General features: G+C 50.5%; 3 protein-coding genes across 6 annotated transcripts; 2 read left to right on the forward strand and 1 right to left on the reverse strand.

Moving 5' to 3' along the window:
* ACADSB (acyl-CoA dehydrogenase short/branched chain) lies at positions 1–11901 on the reverse strand. 3 transcript variants are annotated; one of them, XM_078855223.1, is made up of 12 exons: positions 11827–11901; positions 10162–10336; positions 9872–9972; positions 9473–9679; positions 9193–9363; positions 8690–8815; positions 8320–8412; positions 8134–8223; positions 7574–7711; positions 6957–7056; positions 6704–6770; positions 1–3429 (listed from the first exon to the last, which is right to left on the reverse strand). In XM_078855223.1, exons 1-11 carry the CDS (start codon positions 11860–11862, stop codon positions 6706–6708), a joined length of 1302 nt encoding a protein of 433 aa, XP_078711349.1. In that variant the 5' UTR covers positions 11863–11901; the 3' UTR covers positions 1–3429; positions 6704–6705. The 3 variants fall into 3 exon arrangements, with proteins under 3 accessions (XP_078711349.1, XP_078711348.1, XP_078711347.1); XM_078855222.1 differs by lacking the exon at positions 1–3429 and adding an exon at positions 3759–5561; XM_078855221.1 differs by lacking the exon at positions 1–3429 and adding an exon at positions 3759–5704.
* Positions 11902–12991: 1090 nt separating this feature from the next.
* On the forward strand, positions 12992–17477 carry LOC144931418 (large ribosomal subunit protein uL24). Of its 2 annotated transcripts, none has more exons than XM_078855225.1 (4): positions 12992–13069; positions 14691–14875; positions 16008–16148; positions 17268–17477. In XM_078855225.1, the coding sequence occupies exons 2-4, from the start codon at positions 14708–14710 to the stop codon at positions 17394–17396; spliced, it is 438 nt and encodes a 145-aa protein (XP_078711351.1). In that variant the 5' UTR covers positions 12992–13069; positions 14691–14707; the 3' UTR covers positions 17397–17477. The 2 variants fall into 2 exon arrangements, with proteins under 2 accessions (XP_078711351.1, XP_078711352.1); XM_078855226.1 differs by having other exon boundaries at positions 13029–13069; positions 14694–14875.
* Positions 17478–19331: 1854 nt separating this feature from the next.
* Positions 19332–26617, forward strand: ATP6V0E1 (ATPase H+ transporting V0 subunit e1). Its single transcript, XM_078855230.1, has 4 exons — positions 19332–19518; positions 20994–21041; positions 25299–25407; positions 25803–26617. The coding sequence occupies exons 1-3, from the start codon at positions 19415–19417 to the stop codon at positions 25390–25392; spliced, it is 246 nt and encodes an 81-aa protein (XP_078711356.1). The 5' UTR covers positions 19332–19414; the 3' UTR covers positions 25393–25407; positions 25803–26617.
* The last annotated feature ends 262 nt before the right edge of the window (positions 26618–26879 follow it).

Genomic DNA, 26879 nt, shown 5'->3' on the forward strand with positions numbered 1-26879 from the left:
CTCCATCGACAGCATGGTGATCATTCAAATCAACATTATCACAGATACCAGTCAATATTTTTTTCATCATTCAATTATCATCCTCAATAGACAGCAACATTATCATAAAAAGACATCAGTGTCAATAACATCCCCATCATAATTTCATTATTATAGCCACCATCATACAAGACCGATAGAACGTCTCGTTGTCATCATCATGCCAATGGCACCTTCATCAATTAATAGAGGGGCCGTCATCATCATCACCACCATCATCAGTTGCGCCGTCGCCCTTCATATAACCACGTGACACCCAATTAACATTGACATCTCAAGCGACACAGAGACACATAATCACCATCAGCAGTATCATCATGATCATTATCAGCAATATCCATGAGCCATCCACTGCTGGATGAAGGCCTCCCCAAACCGTCACCACCTCCCGCGTGACCCAGCGATGCCACACTCCGTTACCAGCGTGAGCCGTGATAGTGACGATGGTGGAGGTCCCATGATGTGTGGATCATCATTCAACGAGCAGTGTTGTGCTGTCCGCGTTTGTGGCGCCTACAGCGTTGACAGCAGCATCATCGTCAGCAACATCATCATCAGCTAGTACCGACTATAATCACACAGGAATGTCTGTCCTTAACGCTCGTGACGTCACTCCACATCGACCAGCCCCCCCTCACTAATAATCATGAGCAGGTGACGTGCTCCAAATCGACACCCCCCATTAATAATTAGCGGGTGACGTCACTCCACATGGGGGGGGCAAAGCGCCTCCTCCCCCTCCTCGGCGTCAACTCACAACCCTCACTACAAAGGCAGAACCCTCACGTCACGTGATCTCCGTCACGCTGTTGAGACATCAAAGTAAAAAGGACGTCGTGATGATGAACGAGGGATTATCACCTTTATACATCAAAGAGGTCTGTGTCACCGCGCCCTTACAAATTGCACACGAATGGATGCGATGAATATCACGTCGCGGGCTGCTTTTCGCTTGCAAGTTTCAGATTTACTGCAATACACCCGTCCTTGGACGGGCAAAAGGCGAGTGATGATGATTTGGCAACATCATTCGCGAATCTGTGAAGATGCTGCGGATTAATATATTCAGGTAGAGAAAGAAAAAGATGGGGTAGAGAAAGGTCTCGGAGATTAAATGTCATGGAACCCGATTTGAATGCGAACACAATGATGCTGATGATAATGAGGCGATCTACAAAACAAGGCGCGCAGAGATCCAGAGCAGAGCACGTGACCCGCGTGCACGGGCGGCGAGACACACTGGGGGGGCGAACTTTTCCGAAAGCGCACCCAATCAATGTGCGCCTTTACACGGTGCACCCAATCAATGTGCGCCTTTACACGGTGCACCCAATCAATGTGCACCTTTACACGGTGCACCCAATCAATGTGCGCCTTAACACGGTGCACCCAATCAATGTGCGCCTTTACACGGTGCACCCAATCAATGTGCGCCTTTACACGGTGCACCCAATCAATGTGCGCCTTTACACGGTGCACCCAATCAATGTGCGCCTTGACACGGTGCACCCAATCAATGTGCACCTTTACACGGTGCACCCAATCAATGTGCGCCTTGACACGGTGCACCCAATCAATGTGCACCTTTACACGGTGCACCCAATCAATGTGCACCTTTACACGGTGCACCCAATCAATGTGCACCTTTACACGGTGCACCCAATCAATGTGTGCCTTGACACGGTGCACCCGATCAATGTGCACCTTTACACGGTGCACCCAATCAATGTGCACCTTTACACGGTGCACCCAATCAATGTGCGCCTTTACACGGTGCACCCAATCAATGTGCGCCTTTACACGGTGCACCCAATCAATGTGCACCTTTACACGGTGCACCCGAGCAAAAGGTATGGGGTCTATAAACTAAACTATTTTTTTTATTCAACCAAGTAAGGCCAACTGAGCGAAATATCTCTTTTTAAGAAGCGACCTGGCCACAAATAATAGCCCAATTAAGTGGCTTATCTTGTGGACATGTATATCAGCCAAATACTCTCAACGATGCTTCTAAATGTGAAGATTAAACCCGGAGGACCCGGAAAAAAATCCACGCGACCACGGGGAGAACATGAAACTCCAAATATACAAGCGTCGGGGTCGAACCCACGACCTCACGAATACCAAGGAAGCTCGTTAACATCTCGCCACCGCAGCGCGCCTGTGTGAGTCTGTGGGTCTGTATGTGAGTGACTGGTGAACGGCCCGAGACCGTCAACCCACTCGGCATGAGAAACCGGTTTTATCACGGGCAGCGGCTGAAACCCGGATGGGAACTCAGGTTTTCAAAGTCTGCGACCTCTGCAGTCCACACGAGGGCAGCCTCTAGCAGCCACCGCACGACTCGCCTCCTCCGTACGCGTCTCTGTCTCTCCATGTCAGACAAGAGAAGCATTTGCCCAAAACAATTATATCTGTAAATAAGATAATAATTTTACACCTTATTTTGGTATTTTAATCAAACATATTTTTAATGTCTCATAAATTAACACTATAAGTGTTTATAGTATGAGTACAGTTTATATATATTTTTTATATAAAGCATTTGTTACACATCACATTAGCAACACGGCCTTCAGGAAGTGCATCTTATGGGCTACACTGGTTCAACACCAGCAAAACTCTCAAAGGGCTTCGACATGCTGTGTCTCATTAGCAAAGTTAGGCTTGCTTGAACCATTGGTTAAACACAAACTACTCAATTGGTATCGTGCGCAGCAACAGGAATCGCTCCCTACTGGCAAACCAATGGCCTAGAGAGTACATCTCTTGAGTTTTCACCTAATTAAACTAAATACACGTTCAACACAACCCAAACCCTGGACCAGTTTCAACATAAAGTGTCTCATCAGCAAGTAGAGTCAGCCTTTGCTTGAACGAATGACGGTAAACCTCCAGACGTTTAAGAGGCGAGGACGTTGTCTGTGCGAAGGCTGCGCAGGGCGGGGCTCCCGCACGGCGCTCAACTCACGGCCCGAGGGCGCTGTGGCCAGTGGCCACCATGGGTACTGCGAGCACCGCCCACACCCCATTGGCACCGCCCACACCCCATTGGCACCGCTCACACCCCATTGGCACCGCCCACCCCATTGGCACCGTGGGCACCACAGGCACCGCGGGCGGTCAGTGTTCGAGGGTTCGGTTTGCGTGGGTCAGACTCCGTCCCCAGGGCACGGGCGTAGCTGCGGAGTCACCGGCGGGGAGGCGCGAGGCGTCGTGGCTTCGCGGCGCAGCTCGTCGCACGCGAGGATCCAGGGGCCGGCGCCGTGGGGAGCGCCGCGGAACGCGACGGGGCCCCCTCCCCCCGCGGTCAGCGCCGTGCCAACAGAACCGGCGGAGCGCAGTCTCCGCTCATTGCAGAGGCTTGCGATTCCGATGCAGCTGGCCGCCCTGGTAAATACGGCGAGTGTATTAACCGTGAAATACTATGCGCAATCTGCTTGAATGGACTTTAAGGATCCCGTGATATCATTCGAAAAGAGTAGGCCATTGTGTGCTGGCGTCATGGTTCAAATTTGAAAAATTATATCTAAAATTATTCAATCAGGATCACACAGCGGCAACATCCCCCCAACTGTGAAACAACCGCAGGCCCGTGTCCCACGTGAAACACAGCGACACCTTGACGCCCGACAACTGCCTCGCGCTATAAGCACAGCGTGAATAGCACGCATGGACGACGTTGCTGTTGAAACAAAAATATAAGAAACGTGCTTCAGTTTGTGAGGTTGACCTTACACGTGACTTTATTTTAAGAACATTTCGCTGGACATAACACAAGCAGCAGTGTGCGTGTTTGATAGAGCGAGGCCGCGTGCAACGTCACAGCAACGCAACTCCCAGTCGCGGCTCCTGCATCGGCGCTTCTCAACCACTCCACCACAATCGGGGAAATGGAAACTAAACTCGACACAGCGCCCATCGCAAGTCTTCACGTCACCCAAGTGACTCTGATAAAAATTAAAACTCATTAGAAGAAATGTTCGCGATTGAAAAAGGCCGCAATTTATTAAAATGATTGGCAATAATGCACGAGACACAGCCAACGTGAGGGTCCGGACTCAAGTTCTGGGTCAGGCCATGCAACAATCTGGCCAAATTTGTGCCGTGTGACCCTCCATCATCCGACATAACCAAATTAACTTGTCACGTGGTGCATTTAACAACACGCCAACTATGACTACACCAAGCACCTTGAGGACAAGATCCAGGAAGTAAGAATTTTTATTGTTTGATCTTATGATGGAAAGTTAGTCCATGGCATTATGTGGGCTAACCCAAAAATCAATAACGAATGGCAAGAATAACGGCTCGGACACGTGACCTATGCTGCATCTGACCAGAGGATTCCTGTATCGGCCGTGGCTTCATGGCCAGCAACCTCCTGGCAGTCAGCGGATGGGCTTGGCTCACTGATGAGCCCATGTAATAGCGAACCACAGCCATGTCTCCCACACTGTGCATGCACGAATGCCATTAATCAAGGCCCCGGCAGCTGAAAGACCAACTTGTACTTTTTGGTGAATGAAACCCATTCTTTACATGTTTTATGTATTTTCCTGTTTGTAAAACTCACTGAGGTAGCATTGATATAAATTACACTTAAATACATGAGTGACAGTGGCTTAGGAGTACTCATAGTTGCCGTGTCAGTCCCAGTGCTGACACCACTGAGATCCTGAATCCGGAGTTTCAGCCACACAGTTGCGACCATGGAACTGGGTTCTCAAGTGCAGTGAGTTGATGGTCTCAGCCCGGTTACCAACGACTGCACCAAAGACGCATCGTATTCAGTTTGGGTTTTTCATAATGGACGTTAAAGATCCCTTGAGCTCAATCGAAAAGAGTAGATCACCGAGTGACTATGTCACGGTCCAGATTGGCCAAATATGAAAGTGTCTCTGCAAATCACTCAATTGGGAGAAGGGACTTGGCGACATCACCCCCTGCTGTGAAACTACTGTAAGCCGAACCCCCCCTGGGAAACAGAGCCTTGCTTCGTGAGAGCACCCGCGCTATAATAAGCATTGTGTGATTATGAACGTACTAATGGTAGAGTGGGTGAGTGAGCGAGGATTTGAGTGAGTGAATGATTGGATGGGTGGCTGAGTTCCCTTGATGAGCAGCAATTGAAGATAAAGAGTTTCTGAAATACGGACACACATTGAAATTTACACTCGTCTACCACTCATCACTGTTCTGTTTATGCCTTTTCCCAAATTTTATATTAAGAGTCATTTTGACCATATCTTTTTTTATAATTTGATCGGGGTGTAGTACGCGAGGGGGGGGGGCTAATGATATTCTGCAGAAAATTCCAAACATAACCAGTCAGACACACCGAGGGACAAACAGCTGTTCCCACAGGATGAGAGCGAAATCAAAGTGGGTTCCGGTCCTTTGTGAAGCGACGAGCCGAGGTGGGAGATTTTCGAATATAACAACGAGCAGAAACAACGCACATCAGCCTTGCTGCGGCAAGCTCCGGGAGTGGGCCTCGAAACCAACCATGGGTGTCGTGTCTGGCAGATGAGAGGGACGATGTATTGTTCAGTGCTCAGTTCGGCACTGACCGACAGAGTATCGCTGAAAGTTTATTCTACATTGAGCCATCCTAGGAGAAGGGCGGGAGAGGCACCCCAGGACGCCTGCGCGAATCTAGCAGCTGCAAGAGAGAGAGAGCAGTGGAGAGAGCGTGACCCGCGCAACCGAGAAAGAGTGTCGGCGCTGGCGAGAGCACCGAGGTTTCGACACACACACATCGACGCAGATGGAACCTAGACAAGTGTGAGGAGCAGCGGCAAGCAATCGACCTGGAGGAAGGGCGGAGAGCACCAAGCATCGACCAAGCGAGCATCGCACAGGACCAGCAGCAGCAGCAGCGGCTAACGACTAACCACGAGCGGAGGACTCGGAAGCCGAGCACACTCCTGCAAAGGTGGAGTCTACAAGGATCAACCGTGCCTGGTGTCAAACGGGGGTGACGCGCGGCGGCCAGCGGACGATTTAAATTAATTCATTGATGTCTACTCTTGCCTTGGGCACACGTTTCTTTATCACTGCTCGTATGACTATTGTCACATTATTGTTAAAGGACTTTCCTATCGCCGTGTATGGTCTCGCTACTCTGAGAAGTCAGCCTATTGTTACATTGCTCAGTTTAAACAAACTTAACCTTTGAGGGTTAATTGTGCGGATTAATGAGTAGGACATCTCCAGGAGTACTGTGTTGACAATTCCGAGCATAAAGTGTTCGCATATTAGAGTGTTTTTAGATATTAAAATTGCTTAACACAAAACTCGGAGTGATTATTTCCTAAGTTGATGCATAATAATCTTAATTATAAGAACTGTATCCTGCGGTGAGATCTGAAATCTGAGACCTGACATAAACACACTCAAATATAATCAGTAAAAGTTAAAGCGAGACTCATTGTATTATCACGATTGACAAACAACCCTAGACAACGAAGCCGAGCCTAATTATCATAATTGCATACTTTCATAAATTACATATTTTTAATTGTATTATCACAATAGGTAATACACCCCTAGACAACAAAGCCAAGCCTAATTAAATTAGCATAATTTCGTACAAAAACACATTTAGCATTTTTCATTGATTTTTTTATATTTTTCAAGACACAATATATACATCGCTCACGGTCACTGATCCATGAACTTTGCGATTGTGGAGAGCTGTATGTTGGAGGTTCCTTCGTAAATGGTGCCTAATAAGGAGGTGGAATGGGGAGAGAGAAGTCGCAGGTCAGGAAATAACTTGAACAGCAGGCGAGACATTGTGTGCTTATTCCTGGAAGATGGTGATGATGCTGGTAATAATGATCATGACAGCGATCCTGCTTTTGATGACGAGTAGATGATGTGGATGATGTGGATGATGTGTGGGACCGTACCGACTTTGCAGTCCCGGTAGTACTTCTCGATGGGGTAGCTGGTGGTGAACCCCACTCCTCCCATCCACTCCATGCACTTTGACGTCGTCAAAGATGCCACCTACACGGAGAGAAAGATCCCCCGTATAACCTTCGCTGTTAACGAGCACCTATGAAAGCCGACACACCATGCCCTACCGCCTTTATCTCCCCAATCCTAATGTTTACACACTGCATCGTGTACTCATTTAAGGCTGAGTCGACCTTGGGGAGGTCGTGGACCGGTTAAAATATTCGCCATCGTTGGTCGTGAGCAGGATTCGACCTCGGGTCACCGGGCTCGTAGCGCAGTGCGATTACCATTTGTCGGCACCAGTTCTGCCGTCAACGAGTGATTGGGGCGCCGTGTCGGCCTTCACGGTACTCCCTAAACAGCGCTGTCCCCCGTGCAGCCTGCGTGGGCTACATGGGGGACTCTCTTGCTTTGTGCGTACATGGTTCTTGTGTGTTCAAGTGTGTGTGTGGTGCTTGTGTGTGCAAGTGTGTGTTTGTGTGCAAGTGTGTGTTTGTGTGCAAGTGTGTGTCCCAACAGGCAGTTTAAGGATATATGGGGGATCACTGTATGTCTTTGTGTGCACCTCAGAGGTGAAGTACTTGGCCATGCAGGCCTGCGTGAGGAAGGGCAGGCCGGCCTCGCGCAGCCGTGCCGCGTTGTACGTGAGCAGCCGTGCCGCTTCGATCTGTGTCGCCACGTGGGCAATCTGGTGCTGCATGCCCTGGGGGGGAGGGGGGACGGATACGTACTCATCACCCGCTCGTCCACTCAACCTCGTGCACAACAACAACAGCAGCATGCACACAGAAACACACAATCACTTACACACGCACTCATATTTACACATGACGAAGACACAGAACCCCTGTACAGCCTGAACAGCCTGCTGGACCAAGTGCTGTTAGTGAGCAGTGCCTATGAAGGTCGGCACGGCAGACGAGGGAGTGGGTGGCCAACACCACACCTGACCGCCTTTGTCTCCCCGGTGGTGATGTTTACACATCACACCAGGTACTCATTTGAGGCTGAGTCGACCTAGGGGAGGCCCATGACTAAACTCAGGATGCCTTATTCGTAGTGCAGCGAGCTAATCGCACACTCACTGGACCACACGCGTGTACCACGCTCGGCCAGGGAGCGAACCTGGAAGTCGTAGATGCGCTGGCCGAACTGCTTGCGCTGCTTGGTGTAGGCGACGGCGTGGTCGAAGCAGCCCTGGGAGAGCCCCACCATCTGCGCGACGGCACACCCGCATGTGTTGTTAGCGTGCAGCGACACACGCGTGTCCACGCACGGCGTTCACGCGAGTCGGCGCCATGACCCCCTCACCTGCGCGGCGATGCCGATGCGGCCCTCGTTAAGCATACCGATGGCGTACTTGTACCCTTGTCCCTCCTGGCCCAGCACGGCGCTCAGCGGAACCTGGGTCGCATCGCAACGGGCGGAGAGAGGGACGGCGGCGTACAGGAGTTATCATCCTCTCGTACGTGTCATGGGATTTCTCTCATTTCCTCAAATAGGAAGCAGCGGTAAGACGCCAGTGCAGCAGTTGCCGGTGTGAAACACGTTCATCTTGCAGACACGCTCACCAACAAACACGCACTCATTCACACACAAAGACAACAACAACAAACACAGTTGCTGGCCACAGGCCCAAGGGCCCAAAACGCCAAGCGGCCAGCAAAAAGCAGCGGCGGACCTTGACGTTTTCGAAGTGCACAGGGCAGGTGGAGGAGGCGCGGATGCCCAGCTTGTCCTCTTTCTTGCCGACCTGCAGGCCCGGCGTGCCGCGCTCCACCATAAAGCACGTGATGCCCTTGTAGCCCTAGTGGCGGTCATACAAACGTACGAACACAAACAACGCCACACACATATACAACAACAACAACCGGCGATGTTTAAATACACACGTGAAAACGCGCAAACACAAATATACACGCAAATACGTGCAGGGCATTCACAACAATACACGTCACCAGGGTAGCTGATGTATAAACATCGCCACTAGGGAGATACACGTGGCTGGGTGTTTGCTGGCCACCTACCTCCTCGCCGACATAGGCATTCACTTACAGCACTTGGCCCAAGTCTGTTAATTACTATATGGGGGATCTTTGTCTTTGTTGTATGTGGGTGCATGTGTGTGTGTGTATGTGTGTGCGTGCGTGTATGTGTGTGCGTGTCTTTGTCTTTGCACCGAACCCTCTCTGGCGCGGCGTTGGCCATGACGAGGAAGAGCCCCGCGTGCTCCGCGTTGCTGATCCACATCTTGGTGCCGTTGAGGAGGAAGTGATCTCCGCGTTTCTCCGCCCGCGTCTTCATCGCAAATGCATCGCTGCCCGAGCCCTCCTCCGACAGGCAGAAGCTCCCAACCTGCGAGCCGGGTTGAGGAGTTCTCACGTGCGCTCTCGCTGACCACGTCTCTCTCACCCGCCGCGTCTCACAATCGCGCGCTCACTCACAGCGTCAGCATCTCTCTCACCGTGTCGCGGGCGAGCCGGGGGAGGTAGTGTCCCTGCTGCTCGGTCGTCCCCAGCTTGCGCACCATGGTGTTGATGAGCGTGTTCTGGATGTCGCACAGCACGGCGACCGAGGGGTCGACCCTCGCCAGCTCCTCCACGGCCAGCACCGACGCGAAGAACGTTGAGCCCGCGCCACCCAGCGCCACGTCGATCTCAATACCCATCAGCTAAGAGCCACGCACACGCAAGATACACGTGTGTGTCAGTGTGCGTGGGGAGCAGTGCGAGGGAAGAAGCAGAAATAGAAGCGTTGTGACCTGCAGCGTGGTGGTTGAACACGGTATCGATGAGTGCGTATCCCGTTTGTGTACGTGTATTCCCCGTGTGTGTACCCCCGAGTGCGAATGTGTGAGCCATACCCCCTGCTCAAAGAGGCCGTCGATGACCCCCTGGTGCATGACAGACGCGCGATCCATCTCCGCCACGATGGGCGCCAACTTATCCCGAGCAAACTTGGCAACTGGGGAGACATGGGAGATATGCGAGTGGGTGAGCGTGTGGGCGAGTGAGCCGGCGAGCAAGTGGTAGGATTGCCCTATCTCCGGGTAAAACCTGGACCGGTGGCAACCCTACCACAAAGGTTCCCCACGATGGGTCCGTGAGCTCAGGAGGAGAAATAGAACCCTGGATGATGTCTGCGGGGTCTCACCCGCATCTCTCATCATGGCCTCCTCCTCATTCAGGCTCTGCAGCGGGCCCTGCACAAGAGTGGCCGCGCCGTCATGGTGCGGGTGTGGTGCTCCGGACGATAGGGCCCTGCAGCAGCGGACACGGGCGCCGCCACTGCGCCACACTGCCGCCCTGCCCAGCCACCCCACGCACGCCTACACCACCGCGGGAGAGAGATTTACGATGGGTAGACACGTGTTCATTAATTGATTAAAAACACTTTCTGTGCGCAATTAACTAATTACACGGTAGTGTACAGATTAATTACAGCTATTTGAGTTTAACGATGCATGCGATTAGATGGGTATCCATGAGTCGATGGGTTTCGGACGAGTCATCAGTGGCCGGGCTGAGACCATCAACTTGCTACACTTGAGATCCTGGATTAATCCCAGTTCCGTGCGAGTCTATGGGTAGTTCACCTGCATTTGTTTAAGCAAATCTGACTATGCTGTCAAAACCCATCCAAAGTTGTCCTATTGAACCAAAGCTGCTGAAATGATGCACTTCAATCTCATGTGTGGCTGATGGGATGTGTACAACATACTTTTGTGTCGAGCAACATTGGACGTTGGAGGTGGATTGTCTGCTCATTTATGGTGTCAGACTGAGATCGCCGCTTTGGGCCGGTTCACAAATGAGAGGTCGGGAGTGGACCCCGCAGGGGCCCGGGAGGGAAATACAAACTCGGTGCTGCTGGGATTTGTTCTGGACAAGGGCCCCATGGATCGCAGCCATTGGCGAGAAGTGCGATTCATTGGCGAGAATGTTTCTGGAGTTGCGACACAGAGGTCGTTGTTGCTGTTAGCGGTGGTGGTGGTGTGAATCAGTGTAGGGAGCATGTTCGTGTGTGGCCCGCGGGGTTGATATTTTTTACAATTAAAACATTTCAAACCCCTTAAGATGCAAACACATAATACATTACACCCATAGAAAGCACGTAACAAATGGACACCAGGACTGTGTATAATAGAGTCATACACTTTCTTTTCGTTCATTACCGGCTGACTTTGTACAACAGCACAGACAGGACCAGCGATGCAGACAGAACAGCGGCAACACGGCGGAAGGTTTGCAAGTTCTCAGCCCATCCCTCTTGGGTCTATAAAATTAGTACCACTTTGTGGAGAAGTGGTACTATTGTCCTATAGATAGACTCGCCCCTGCCAGAGGAATGTGGAACTTCCACCGCTGGCTCTGGCTGCAAACATGACATGAGCACCGCATCAACGCCCAGTTGAGCAGGAAATTCCACATTCCCATGGCAGGGGCAGTCAATACAGTAGCTGCAAGGTGCTAAATGGCAGCCGTGGTCGATCCACTGCTGGATGATGAAGGCCTCCTCTCCCGGCCGCCAGTCTCTCGCTCACCACGTGGCGAGGACTCGGCCTCGCGGTCAGCTGCTCGAACTGAACTCTCGCGGCTGCGAGTCGACAAGTTCTGCGGTTCCACGCTCACGGAGGGAAACCTGAGAATCTTAACCGCGTCAACTCCGTGACGCGTTTGACGTCACCAAACAAACACAAGTGTGTGTTTTATATGTCACCGCCTTCAAATGAAAGGCGATGGTGAGGCAAGTGAGTGTGCGTGCGCGAGTTTAATGGACGCGAGAGAAAGGCCGCGATGTGCGAGGTAGCGAACTCGCCTTGGCCATCGACCCCACCGCCGCTGCAGCCGCCATGTCGGGGTCGTCACCGCCAGCTCGCTCCTGATTGGTCCAGACGGCAACACCCCCCTCGTCCCAATCACGTGACCGCTCCCAGCCAATAGCTAAATCAGTGACTTCGTCCCACACTGGATGACGCGCCGTGCACCTAGCCTGGCACAATCGCTGCGGTGACGTCACCGCCACTTCTTCATTGAGCATACACAGAGGCACAGTGGGTAATACGATTTGGAAGCTGCAATCGTTCACACTATGCGACCTTATGATAATCACATGAAACATGTTCTTGTGATGACAGGTTTCACGTCTGTGAAAAAGAGCTTCATAGCTCATCGGATTCCAGTCGTGAATTCGAGGCACTTGGCCACCGCTCAGTTTGTATTCTCTCTTTAGCGACTCGCCCTGCCAAGCATGATTATTTTTCAGAATGAATCCATTCAACTCCGTGCTCGCGAACTCGGCTCAGGGAGTTGTTGATAGCGTGACGTCACCCCGACTCAAGCTCACTGTGGACTGGTTCCGACATTCGGTGGCTCATCAGCAGAGCCAGGGGCGCATGAGCCGGTGCTGGTGAACGACGACAACTCGTCTTGCTCACGCGCAGGAACAGTTGGGGGAGGGAAGCGTGTTGTCTGCTCATTCATGTGGCACTTACACTCTCTTCTTAGGTTTTTTTTCGGTAAAGTCACGTAGAAAGTAAAATAAAATAAAAACAAAAATCACGACGTTTCGGAGGCAACACAAGTCTCCGTCATCAGGTGGGACCGTCACAGCCAGATTAGCTGTATCACTCTCCACCACGACGATAATGATTCTATACTCTTTGGGTTTTTCGGTAAAGTCACGTAGGTGAAAAATATAAAATAAATAATAAATGACAACAACTAAATTCAATCACGACGTTTCGGGCGCAACACAAGCGTCCTTCTTCAGGTGGGGGGAACGAAGCGAAAGCACAAACACTTATTTTATATTTTTTACCTACGAAAAAACCAAAGAGTATGGAACAAAAACTTCAAATATAGAGATAATGATTCTGTTTTAGTTTCATGACAAAATAGTAAACGGAAATAAATATAGATTGACGTCATCTGTGCTTACCTTTTACTTCACTGCGGATGACGTCATGTCACTGCTCCGCGCGGTGACGTCATCACTCTCGCCCTACGTAATCGCCTTTTGGTGACATCACGATCTCCCTTTCGGCCGCCATCGCTGAGCGGTAAGTGACCGTGGTTCCTGGGCGCCGCGAGCAATCCGTGAACATCGACCCCATGAGGCATCCCCTCTCTCGTTGGGGGCCCAAGGAGTGCGGGGGGATATAGCGCCTGTCTCCTCGAGGGGATTTGGTGGCGTTGGGGCGAGAGGATGAGGCTCCCGAGCGGGCGGCGGGTGTCGGTCCATCGCGATGTTGGACCCGATGGCCGCTAAGCGCGGTGAAACCGTGTTTCATGCTGCTGCTAATGTTGAAGGGGTTGTTTAGCACGGGAATCACCGTAGGGATGGAACTATGGAGGGATTTAGGTACTTACGGGAGTGAGATGCGTGGTCGGAGAACGGGATGGGGACTGCATGGGTATGCCTTCATCCAGCAGTGAATACACCATGGGTGATGATGCTGTTATAATTGAGTAGTGGCAATGGGTTGTATTTAAATGTTGCGGTGGCGTAATTTTAATAGACCAGCACTATTGTGCGCGAGCGGCATGACCCCATCATTAACGTGGTAGGGAGAGACGACACGTTGAGTGGGTGAACTGGGCCCCGTCTCAGAATGTGAAATTTCCACCACTTGGGCAGAACTTTTAAGAGCCGAGTGCCGCCACGTTTGTCCGCCGTGTATAGAAGCATCGCCTCTGTGTATGACCCGCCTCTTGCCATGGGAATGTGGACATGCATGATTATAGTGAGGACTTGGTGAGGCCTTGCTACCGCCGCTGCCTGACGATTGCTAAACTCGTCAGTTGTGTTTTCTAATTGTAGCGGCGCGTTCTGCTTAACACGTGGGGCATGGTCATCCAGCATCAGGCCCTTGCCGCGTGTGGCCATGTGTATTCGTGCCGTGGTGTGTATTTTATACACGTGGTAAGTTCAATTAAAAACAAGTCGAATTTTACCACGTGGAGGTGAAAGTTGGAGGCACAGCCTTGCAGGTCGCTCACGCCTCTACTGGCCGAAGGAGCGCCAGAGACGCCTTCCTCTCGAGGGTGTTTGGTCTACTCTTCCGACTCGCGGGTCGGACGTCTTGGAAGACCTCGTACCCACATTGGACTCGACACGCCACCTGCTGATTGACAAACTGTAGTGTACCCATTTGTATACCGTGATGTTATGCTTTGTGGTGGATGCATCCATCACATGCTTACTGGGTAGGTGACGTGTACAGCACTTTGTCACGAAGCTGCTGGATGAGAGCGTCCCCATGCCTGGGAGGGTTATTTAACAATATTTCACGCTCGTCTGTGGGTTGGAGAAGCATGAAAGCGTATAAATACAATCCTGCAACAAATTGTTCTTAAAACCAGCTAACAGAATGTGTTGCCTCTGTTTTCTCCTCTCCATCCTTTCTGCTCTCCACAACTACACCAAACAACGACGCTACAACCACCACCTCCCAATCTCACCTCTACCTCCCACAACCACCATCCCACCTGCCACTCCTTTCCACAACAAACTACCACCTCCCTGCTACTCTACTTCCCTCTTTACAATAACAACCACCACCTCCCTGCCTGATTCTCGTCTCTCGCCACTAACAACCACGCATCACCAACAACACAACCACCACCTCCCCACTCGCACCTCTCCCTTCCCCTCCACAACACCACGAACACAATCTCCAGCAGCACCAGCAGCCGCCATGAAGCTGAACAAGTTTGTGACGTCGTCGCGGCGCAAGAACCGCAAGCGGCACTTCAACGCGCCGTCGCACGTGCGCAGGAAGATCATGTCGTCCCCGCTCTCCAAGGAGCTGCGGCAGAAGTACAGCGTGCGCTCCATGCCCATCCGCAAGGACGACGAGGTCCAGGTGCGTGCGACCCCAACGCGACGATGACAATAGTTTGCGTGTATCAAGCTTCAAGGTATCGTCATGACCAACCCGATGATGATGATGATCCCACCACCTCCCTCTGTTTGCCACTCGTCTCCACCATGAGCGTGGCAGATGCGGTCGTGTTGTGGCTTTTGTCTGGAGGGGAGGAGAGTTGCAGGAGGGATGATGATGGTGGTTGTGTTGGTGTAGTTGTTGAGGTGGGGAGGAGGAGGTGGTTGTTGATGAGGAAGAAGAAATTGGCCAGCAACGCCTTTCACCTCGGCCAAATCCAGCAGCTCCTGCTGCTACACAGGAGAATCGCAGAGGCCCTGGCAGTCTCCAACCACTCTTCTTTGACTCGCATAGAGATCCATATATTCACAGAGACACATAGATCTGCCCTTGCATTATCCCACCATCTGGCCATTAGTCGCCAGACTTGTGGAGATCACTTCAATGCCCATTTCTGTAACCGGCCATCTTTTGTCCCGCACACGTCCTACCCAGCGCTGCCGTTTTTTGCCAAATCACTTTTTAACACTAATCCTGTGTTTCTCTTCTGGACTTCATGGATTGTGAAAGGGATCTATAACATGTTTGTTGTAGGATGTTCAGGCATCTGTTAACAACCCTGAGCCAGTGATGCAATTCCACATTGATTTGGTGCAGGCGAATCTTCCCATAGGACAACCACTGTTGACTCCCCCACAAAGTGGCACTTGTTTTGTCGACCGATTTGAGGGACGATTGGCTGAGTGAACCCCAACGCAGGATTTGAACTCGCAACTCTGATTACGAGCCACTGGCTCTGCAGCTGAGCCACCTGGTCTCGTGTATATGGTGCTTGAATGCCTCAGGATCTTAAAAAAGTACCTTGTATCTCATCTCAAACATTCAAAGGAGACCCCCCCCCCAGTGGCAGCTGTCCCTGTGTGGCAAGGTGGTCCAGTGTGCAAGTGGGAGTTCGTGTGCCGGAAGGGGGGCAATGATTGCGATGTCTAATCTTGTGTAGCTGATGGGATGTGTGGAGGGACAGATATGTGGTGTCTTCTTATTCGTCTTGTAATCACAAAGACGAGAGGCCATAAGTGATCCTTGTCACGTGTGTGTGCGTGGCTGTGGGCAGGTGGTGCGCGGTCACTACAAGGGCCAGCAGGTGGGCAAGGTGGTGCAGGTGTACAGGAAGAAGTACATCATCTTCATCGAGCGCATCCAGAGGGAGAAGGCCAACGGCGCCAGCGTGCACGTGGGAATCCATCCCAGCAAGGTGGGCGCGAGGGTGCAGGCGTTCTTGCTGAAACTGCCTTCATTGCCGAGTCGTCATCATCAATCGTCACTATTCCAACTTGTCATTATCACCATATTGTATAAGCTGCCACCATAATCACTGCTGCCAACACCATCATTGTCATTATTGCAACCACCACCATGGTTATTATTATATCATCACTGCGACTGTCGCTACTATCATCATCATTGCCATTTTCATCACGACTGGCATCCTTGTCATTGCTCCGGCCACCACTGGCATCCGTGACTTCCGCTGCTGCTGCATTACCATGTTTTCATCGATGTCTTGGTCATCCTTAACTGCTGTCATTGTTATCCCTAAAGCCACCACCATCAGAATCACTCCTGTCATAACCAAAGACAAAGGTCCCCCGTATAGCCTTTACCACATTGTTGGGGAAAGTGTTAGATATGAAGGTCGGCACGGCACACGAGGGCGTGGGTGGCCAGCACCACGCCGACTGCCTTTGAATCCCGAGTGGCAATGTTTACATATCACACTAGGTACTTAAATGAGCCTGAGTTCAAATAATCGTCACGCTACTGCTCCACACATCAGCATGACTGCTACTGACACCACCGTTGTCACAGCTGCTACATCATTAACTTAATTTCCAAGTTCACGACCTGACGAAGCAGCTGAAAGCGGTTTCATTGAAACGTCATCCTACGTTGATGTTGAATTCGGCCACCAAAAGTCTTAATCCACTGGTGTGAGGAGGGCGCCTTATTAGTCAGAATTAGATCAATACATTTTCTACGTATGAATTGCATGAAAACGTTACCATGGTATTGGATGGTAGAGGGTGAACAGCAAGAATTTTAGCATAAGACTACCACCACGACCCAACCCAACGCTGATACGGATCATTGTTGCTACCTTTGTCATTGCTACAGCCACCATAATTATCAATGGCACCTCTTCTGTCGTGGTGGTAACATCGTTATTGTCGGTGTAGCCAATGCCACGGTTATCCATCATTGCTAGTGCAGGTTATTGTTGCCACGTGCTTTTAGTCGATTGGTCGACTAATCGTGCCGGCTGTGGTTGTCATGAGGACTAATATCATGGCGGTGACGCCTCCTTGGCCTGCAGGTGGTGATCACGAAGCTGAAGCTTGACAAAGACCGCAAGAAGATCCTGGAGAAGAAAGGCAAGTCCAGGCAGCAGGGCCAGGACAAGGGGAAGTACAAGGAGGAGACGATCGAGAAGATGCAGGAGTGAGGACAACCAACCTCTTCCTCCTCCCCCCACTTGCCCGCCTGCCCCGGCAATTACAATAAAAACATCGTTGTTTCACAAGAACGCTCTGTGTTGGTTGTGTGGATGTGTTGGGTGGTGGAGTGTTTGAACAACTCCGACTGTTGGTTGCTGAGTATTTAGCCCAAAAACGTGAGGGGCAGCAACAAACAGGACTGTTAGACATTTTTTTATTGATAACAGTAATATTTAATTAAGCAAGGTTCATATTCTTGGTTCTTTCGGTAAAGTCACATACAAGGGAAATAATAAAACTAAAATAAAACAGGATAAAATTCTCACGACGTTTCGGCCACAACGCAAGCAGCCGTCCTCAGGTGAAGAACGGCTGTTGGAAAGACAGCGTCCTAATGAACACTGCTAAGCTCGGCAGCGTATTTTTAAGCTGGGTCGGAGGAGAGCACCTTGACAAAGGAGTTTACATATCAACAGAGGAATTTAGCATATTGATGACATGCAGATATGGGATTAGTCACTACTTGTGGAATGTGTACGCCTACACAGCTTAAAAATACGCTGCCAAGCTTAGCAGTGTTCATTAGGACGCTGTCTTTCCGACAGCCCTGTTCTTCACGCGAGGACGGCTGCTTGTGTTGTGGCCGAAACGTGGGAGTTTTATCTTATGTTTTATTATTTCTCTTCTACGTGACTTTACCGAAAGAACCAAGAATACGAATCCATGCAGTCACGAAAGCTTTAAATCGAAATTTAAGCAAGGTTATAAGAGCTTGGGAAAATAGACGATGGGAGAATTCTCAAGTACGTAGAAGGAAGCAATAAGTGACCTGCAATGTGTTGGATGGTTGAACACGAAGCTGAAATGAAGGTCTAGTCGACGCTAGTTGTCAACGTGGGTGGACGAAGGAGAGAAGTTTCCAGGAGCAGTCACCATGGTGCTCACTAGAAGAGTGATGGTCAATTAGCAAATACCACTTCGTCATTTCTCCAGACTGCTTCACTTTGACGGTGATCGGACGCAGTGAGAGAACTGGGTGCTCACCCCTTCCGGAAGTTTGTACTTTGGAGATTAATTTGGAATGTGGTGAGCATTTGTATTAAGTTAATAAAGAGCGAAACAGCGTTTTTGAGTAATTTACAAAACCTGCTATTTGGAGGATTTTTAGTCCACGAACGTCGAGTATTGAGCATTGCACTCCTGATCGCACACACAAGAGGGCGTACCAGCCGCCGAGAACCCATGTTACAAGTACTGTATGGAGAACTCTTTTCACACCGTACGTAGCTAACCTTGCTAATCGGAGGTGCGGGGGAAGGCCAACAAACTAAACTCAAAAAGCAGTTCTAAAGAAATTAGTTTTCAATTTATACCAACGAGAGAGTTGAGTAACAAGGAACACGTCCACACAAGTGACGAATACAAAATAATCGGCGGCGTGTGGAATATAAGCAACAAAATACATTGATAGGAAATTTGCCTTTCATTTGTCCCTGCAAAATGTGTACACATTCTATTAGCCCAACGACCTGGGAGTGCATACTTTCATCAGAATTGCAATCAAACTGGGCCGCTTTTAACATTCGGCGTCTCATCAGCAGAGTAGCTTGCTGAAGATCTGCCACATGCAGCTCGTATAAAAACAGACTCGGAGCACGTGTTGGCGAGCAGCTATTAAGACCGACACGGCGCACGAGGGGGTTGTGTGGACAGCACCACCGCGCAGTTCACGTGAGTCGATCGGCAAAACGAAATGTCGAGTAGACCCAGCACCCTCTAGAGCCCCCTATGGTAGGGCACTCTTCTGCCGGCAGTGGCGTGGGTAGGCAATTGCGGGGCTGCGCCTGGACATGGCTTGAGACGATCAGCTGAGCAGGGGTATTAACGCGGCTCTAATTCCATACACTGGATAGGCAGCCACGCCCCCGTGCCAATCCGCGCTGGGAAATGTAGAGCACGTGCGTGCATCACGTGACACGGGGCGATCTTCTCTCGCGGTGTCGCTTCTCGCCGCCGTGTCGCCAGGATGGGGTACCACGGCCTCACCATCCCCATCATCGTCATGACGGTCTTCTGGGGCATCATTGGCTTCGTCGTGCCCTGGTTCATCCCCAAGGGGCCCAACAGAGGGTGAGTTCTCGGCAAACCCTTTTCGGGTCGTCACGTCGCTCCGGCTGGGAAGGAGGCGGGGTGGTTTCCGCCCCGGCCGCTTAGGCAAGGGCGCAGGCTACGCATGGACATTTGAGGCCTACTGGGCAAATATGTTCTGTACATAACATCTGAAATGTAAATACCAGTTGTTTGATATACGATAAGGACGGCTGCTTGCGTTGTGGCCGAAACGTCGTGATAATTATTTTATTATGTTTTATTTTAATTATTTTATTATTTCCATTCTCCGTGACTTTACCGAAAGAACCAAGAAGATGAATCCCTGCAGTCACGAAAGCTTTAAATCGAAATGTATACGTTAATAGTGAAAGCTTACACTGGTAGTCGTTAGTACAAATGAAAACTATGTTTTATCAGTATCGCACGTCTCATTCGAGTTAAGTACGTGGTGTGAACATGAGCATTGGGGATACAAAGGACGTTGGACTGGTCACCGCCGTAAGGCGCTCTGCTCGCTAACAGCGCCTTGGCCCGGCAGTCTGTAACCCTGCACGGGACATTAGCTACGGAATTCGCCTCCTTCCCATATCACCTCCATAAAATTCTTATTTACATATCTCAGCAGCCTTCAAAGAGTCCATATCAGCGGCAGCAGCAGCCGCAGCATTGATTTAACGCAAGCCAAACGCTGGACCGGTTTCAATATTCATTGTTTCATCAGTGGAGTGGAGTGTTTAATCAGCTCGCTTGCTCCAATAGGTTGTGTTTTCGGCATTTGTATAGCGTATAATTCTTAGACCAGCAGTGGCGAAAATAATTTTAGCGAGAACCTATTAAGACCGACTAGAATGCGTTACCCGTTGTGTGCTTTGTCAAATACGACCAGCACGGCTGGCTACGTAGAGTGCGAAAGAAGTTCAACATAAAGTGCCGAGTCGACCGAAGTGGTGGCCCGGGTCATGTTCAATTTCCACTTGTGACTGATGTTACCCATGGCTGGGATTCGAACCCAAGTGTGTTGCAGTGGTTCTTGCATTAAACCTGACTCCAAAATAATAATTATGGTCGTTGTGGAGAAGAATAAATAACTAAATATATAAAAGTGTGTTTTTTTTCATGTGGACGGACAGATATGGGAGGCGGATTGCTTCATCATTTCGTTTTTTATATTCTCAACAACGACGCTGGGAGTTGTTGGTGTTGATTGTAATCGAGCTTTGTGTTGAATTCGCACCCAATAACGAACAGAGGAGGGTCCTTGCATTTGAACATCTGGCGTTCAGCATTGGTTCAAAGAAAGCCACACTGCTGATGAGACAATTAATATTAAAAGTGGTCCAGTTTTCTTGCATTTAACTGATTGTGCTGAAATTGTGTGCTCCCAGAACCTGGCTTGCTGATGGGATGTGTAAAAAACAGTTTTTTATACGTGGAGAGACAAATATACATTTGTGTGCTTATGATTATTCCTGACTCCGCTCTTCTTTCCACAGAGTTATCAACACCATGCTGGTGACATGTGCCGTTTGCTGCTACCTCTTGTGAGTTCCACAGCACTCTACACTCACCACTCCACACAGATGGATTTACTAATCCATTGCTATACTGCCACTTCCTGGCCACCTTGCAGTACGGGCCTACAACACCGATCTCCAGGCACTTGATAAGATCAGGCACGTTGAGGGTGGTGGTCGGTGTGTGTCATTGACTTGCATATTTATACGTAGTGAAAGGTCTATTCATTAAACACTGCTATCGTAAAGGGCTGTATGCAGGTAATGGCTGTAAGTGGGTAATTGTCAGTGGACGAGACTTGTGGTGGAATAACGGCCAAATGATTAAGCACGAATGAGAGCATGACCATTGCTAAACGCGGCTATGAGGTCAGTAGCTATGCAGGACCGGGATGGATTGTGGCATCACATGGTCATGAGGAATGGCCATAGCATGGGCACACCTTCATCCAGCAGTGGATAGACCATCATTCGTGATGGTGAAGAGGGCCTACTTAAAATCAAAAATCCACAAGTTATTTTCTGGTTGAGGGTCAATTCAGCCCATTATCCATTCGGGGTACATACAATTAATACCAGGCACTGCAGAAGTACACCATAATTATATGGTAAGACTAGTCCACACTGTATGAATATGGAGTGGTTAGTAATAGTTTTCTGTTGCATGAGGTGCTACAGTATGATACATTTTTACACCGCACGCATAAATCCTTTTCCAGCGCTGTGCTGGACTTTTAGCACAATCTCCGCGGAGGTGTTTTGTGAACGCTGCAGTAAAAACGACATGGTCACTGAGCGATGGAACATTCACAACGCGGGAAAGCAACTCGCGGTGACGTTGAGCTGGGGGCAGCTGAGCTCCTAAGTGGTGGATAGCGGTGCCTGGGTGACTAGCTGATAGGCTAAGTCGTTCATTGGATGTGTTTCTATCTTACTGGTTGTGTAACTTTGAGGCACTCTGGTTGACTAGATGGCTTACTTCTGGTTGGATACAGTTGGTGTCTTAGTGACTGGCCTTTACGACCAGTAAGTATGTGTGTGTTGTTGTGTGTGCTGTTGGTAATGCTTGGCGTATTGCCGGCTGGCTGAGAGGCTGGCTGGGTGGGTGCGTTAGTTGTGTTCGGTAAACACCGCCCTAGCCGGACCTGTCCAGTCTCCCCTCGCCTGTGTCGCCAAACCTGGACCCCGCCGCTCTGGGGCGGCAGCAGAGGACAAAGAGATCGGAGTCAGGAGACGATGGCGCTCGCTCAGCCGACCTCTGCAACACACAAATCACTCATTCATTCATGAATTATATTTGGGTTACAGTGCGAATAAAGTCCAATATACACACATAGATACGCACATCATCCTCGTAGACCAAACAAGTACATACTGCACTTGAACGAAGACACCACATTGTTTATGTTGTATTAGCTTCATTTGCAGCCTCGTTTACTCACTTGGTCTGCGTACAATTGTGCAAACTGTGTAAATCACTAATAATTATTTTAATTTTACTTAAAACTTTCCCGCTTTTTCTCTCTGCCTGATGACGACCGCTTGTGTTGCGATCGAAACGTCGTCAGTTTTGAAATAATTTTTATGTTATATTATATCTACGTGACTTTAATGAAAGAACCAAATAATATGAATTGTTATCATGCACGTATCAAAGGATGTATGGTGGTGATCATAATTAAGTTAAATCTACGAGTCGTTAGAAGCCTGCCAATGTTTTGTGATCATTGAACCGAGTTCTGTAGCAACAGCAGGCGGAAGGGAGCGAGTTCCAATCCTGTTTGAGACCGACTCGGCCCATCATCATCTTTCCCTCCGGGGGCCAAATGAATGAGTACCACTGTGTGGGGAACAGTGGTTGTATATACTCGCCCCCGCCATAGAAATGTTGGGTTTGCACCACTGGCTCCGAAAAGCCCTATAAACAGATGATGAGCAGAAATGGCCATTCGAACAGCAGCAAGTCGCTTGTGTTGTACCGGAGCTTCGCCACCGGGTGGCGCCCAAAGACCGGGAATCGGGGCAAAGATTCACCCAGGAAACCTTCCCGAGTCTTGTGGTCGTGTTTTCGAGACTTGGCCAAATCTCTTTTCATGAGAATTTGTCATCATGTGGGAGAACCGGAGAAAACCATGCGTACGGCTGCAGCAACCAGCAATATCGACATTCTTATAGCATTTGTTTATGCAGGAATGCTCCAAACTGATTTCAGTTTATCTGAGTCTCATCAGCAGGGTGTGGCCTCTTAAACCGCCGAGAGATTTGCTTGGTGTTATAGGCAGTTTTATACTAACGCTACGGAGTGCATTCAATGCAGTACAGCAACTTTGTGCAAGATTATCAAGTAACAACAGCACGAGCTGTGTCTCCATGAGGATTGGTAACCGATAACCATTTTCAGAATCAATAGGCCGTTCCAAAGGTCAGAGACTGGTAACGGATTCCAGTGGTGTAACAAACGCACTGACTGGCATGCGTGTACGTACACTCCGCATGGCGGCAGGCCTGAGGGTAAATCATCTATGGGCAAATAAAAGGTAAACATGCAGCCCTGCAATTGCCAGAGCACATCACTGCTGACGGAAAGCGCCTCCACTCGAGGCAGCTCTAGATTTGGCCTACTCTTCCATTGTCGACTCAACTGCTGTGCGGAGAGATGGAATCGAGCCCGCAACCTGTGTGTTCACCATTCCACCACCCCTGGCGGCAGCTTGCTTCGTTCCTCAGTTGAGAAGCTCAACACGTCCGGTTTGTTGCTCGAGACGTTCCTACGTGTGGCAAACCGCTAACCGTGGTTTTACCGGTGAACTCGTGCAGTTTACCAGTCGGTTCACACGCGGTGCTCCCTGTCCTGTTGCGGTGCCGAGCACAAACATGAATGATCGTGCTCGGGATTCTCCGCTGAAAACCCCAAATATCTGGGTTCATGGCCTGGGGGTTGTTTAGTCTGGCGCGAGTCCCCTGCTCGTGGCCTGTCGCCGTGATGCCCTCCGTCCTCCGTCCTCATCATCGCGACCCCCGTGGCCCCGTGGCCCCGTGTCTCCCCCCGATCACCCTCCGCTAATGGACGCAGAATTGAGACAAAAAAAATACAACCCCTGTATGAAAACAACAACAGAGACAGACGTTCCGGCCTCCAGCGTTTGGGTGGTGGTGACATTCGTTTAGCAGGGAGTGGATTACAGTTGGAGGAAGAGAATGTGGGGAGCAGGTGTGTGAGAGAACTACGGATTTCACAGCAGTGTAGAGTTGCGGTGAGTAGATATTTGATGGTCCTTGCCTACAAACATTTGGCAATTCATCATGGTTCAAACGAGTCTTACTGCTGATGAGATGGTAAATATTGAAACCGGTCAAGTCTTTATTTTGTTGAACCAATGCTGGTGAAATTATCCACTACCATGTAGGCCGTGCGGCTGATGACCGGGTTCTCAGGTGTAGCGAGTTGAGAACCCGGCGTGGTCACCTCTGGGCCGCCACGCCGCCCGCCCGGTACACGCCAGACCTGCCGGGCTGTGGCCGGTGGTTGGGTGAGGAGGATCGCTCACGGGGACGCTGTTTGTTTTGGGTCGTTCAAACAACAACAAACGGAGGCATCAGATCTGCATCGCCACCACCCGCTCCAGCCCCTACTACCGCCCCTGGGTACGAGAGGAGGAGGACCAGGGAAGTGGAGACCCCGTTGAGACCGCCACAGTTCAGTTTGGAGATTATTTGTCGTTCTTTTTTTTATTTAATACGGGGGGGGGGGGTGGGGGGCTCGCCGGAAGAGCGCACGGCCTGCAGTCGGAAGGTTGCGCGTTCTGACTTTGGCAGCGGTAGGGGGGGGATGATGAGCTGGGTCACCCGGTCAACTCCCCCCCCCCCCCCCCCACTGTGTGGGGAAGATCAACAGTGAATGTCCTCTACATTGACTTAACCCCTGTGAGTCATAGGAATGTTCAATTAATACCACTGGTGCAGGGATGTTCATGGCTCTGCTCATTTGATCTCGGTGAATGCCACTCAACGTCTCGAGCCGGGGCCATGTGCGGTTAATCTGTGTTGTGTTGTTCGTGACACCAATGCCACTCTCCCCCCCTCTCCACTTCCTCCCTGATTTCTCTCCACTCTCCCCCATTCTTTCCCCTCTCATCTCCACTATGTCTCTCGCTCCTCCACTCTCCTCCCCCCACCTCACTCTTCCCCCCCCACCTCACTCCCTTATCTCTCTCCCCTCTCCTCTTCCTTTCTCTCCCACCTATTTTCCCCTCTCTCGGCCCACCCACCCATCTCCCCCTCTAGCTGGCTCATCGCTATCCTGGCTCAGTTGAACCCGCTGTTTGGGCCGCAGCTCTCCAATGAAACCATCTGGTACCTCAAGTACCAGTGGCCCTGAGGAGCGATGGCACCGGTACGTGGCTCCTTGGACACTCGCACACACGTGGGTTCAGGTGTTGCTGGGGTGGTGTAAACACCATCGACGTTCCATGCCGTCTGCTTCGGTGGACGTCAAGATACCTTGCTCCAAAATGCGGAGGTCATTGTGTGCCAGAACTACGGTCCACATGTTTTAAAGTCAAATATTACACCGCACAACACTCAATTGGGATTTCACACGGAAGCAGTCATCGCCCCCTATCAGCAAACGCCCGCTCACTGCCAGGTGCTGAGTGGCCGTGCCATACAGGGGCAGCAGGAGCAGGAGGATGGCTCTTACAGAAAGATCACTGCTGCTCCTGCGACGACACAAAGCCCATCCCCACATAACTGTAAATGTCCTCACCCCCCTGCCTTCTTGTTTCTCAGGAATCCGGTGACACCACCTACTGAAGACGGGTTCCACCAACTCCCTGGTTTCCCGGATCCGGTGAAAAATGTGAATTGAATCTTTGGTGTAATTTGAGATTTTGTCCTCCCATTCTCTCCTGCTGCCCAACCCCCCACCCCCCCCCCCCCTGTGTGACTGGTGTACATTTTAATGCTGCCCCTGCCCCCCTACTGTGCACCCACAATTGTGGACGCCCTCGCTCACTTCCTATCACCATGGCGCAGAGTAACGAAGCGGACGCTGCCACCACCTCCTCGCGTCCGTCCCTCCTTGTAAACGACGCGTTCTTTACGCGTCCCTTCGACCACCACGCGGCCTCGTGGGCATGCAGCCTTCTTAAAATAGTCGTGCATCGAACGAGCACCGCTAATAGAGAGGGCCCTTGCCTGTAAACATCAAGCAAGCCAGACTCCCCTGCTGATGAGACACTGAATATCAAAACCCCTCTAGCTTTGCTCCTATTGAACCAATGCTATCAAAAATACACACTCTCAGCAGGCTATTTGGCTGATGGATGTGTAAATGTTGGCAGTGTTTATGTAGAAAGACAAGAGGTGGAGAAGCAGTCTGCCCAATTGCGTTCTCCACGATGCCACTGGTGGGTCTGGTATGGGGCGGCCTGCGTCCACTCGGTCTCACCGCGTCGCGTGTCGGCACCATTCCCAATGACGGTTAGATTTTTTAAATGATTTTTTCTGTGGCAATGCTTTTCCCATCTCGCTTGTCTCATCCCGTGCGGTCTGATTCAAACCATCGGCTTGAGAGCAACATTACCATAAACCTTAAAACACTCCTTTCCTGCGTGCGGGATCTTCCTAAGCCATTCACCGATTCTGCCAAATCTCAGAAGCTAAGCGAGTTTAAGTCTGGCGAGTACTTGGGGTCGGATCCCTGGGAACACCAGGTGTAGCAGGATAAGTGTTTCTGCATGTGGGAGGAAATTAGCAATTCTCAAAGACCATTCATCAACGTTGGAGCAGCTCTATTTGGTGTCTAGTCTTAAGAGCAGATAGTGGCATGTCGTGGTGGTCGCTGCACATCTCCTGAGGTGCATT

Source organism: Lampetra fluviatilis, chromosome 4 (genome assembly GCF_964198595.1).
Source record: "Lampetra fluviatilis chromosome 4, kcLamFluv1.1, whole genome shotgun sequence".
NCBI lineage: Eukaryota > Metazoa > Chordata > Hyperoartia > Petromyzontiformes > Petromyzontidae > Lampetra > Lampetra fluviatilis.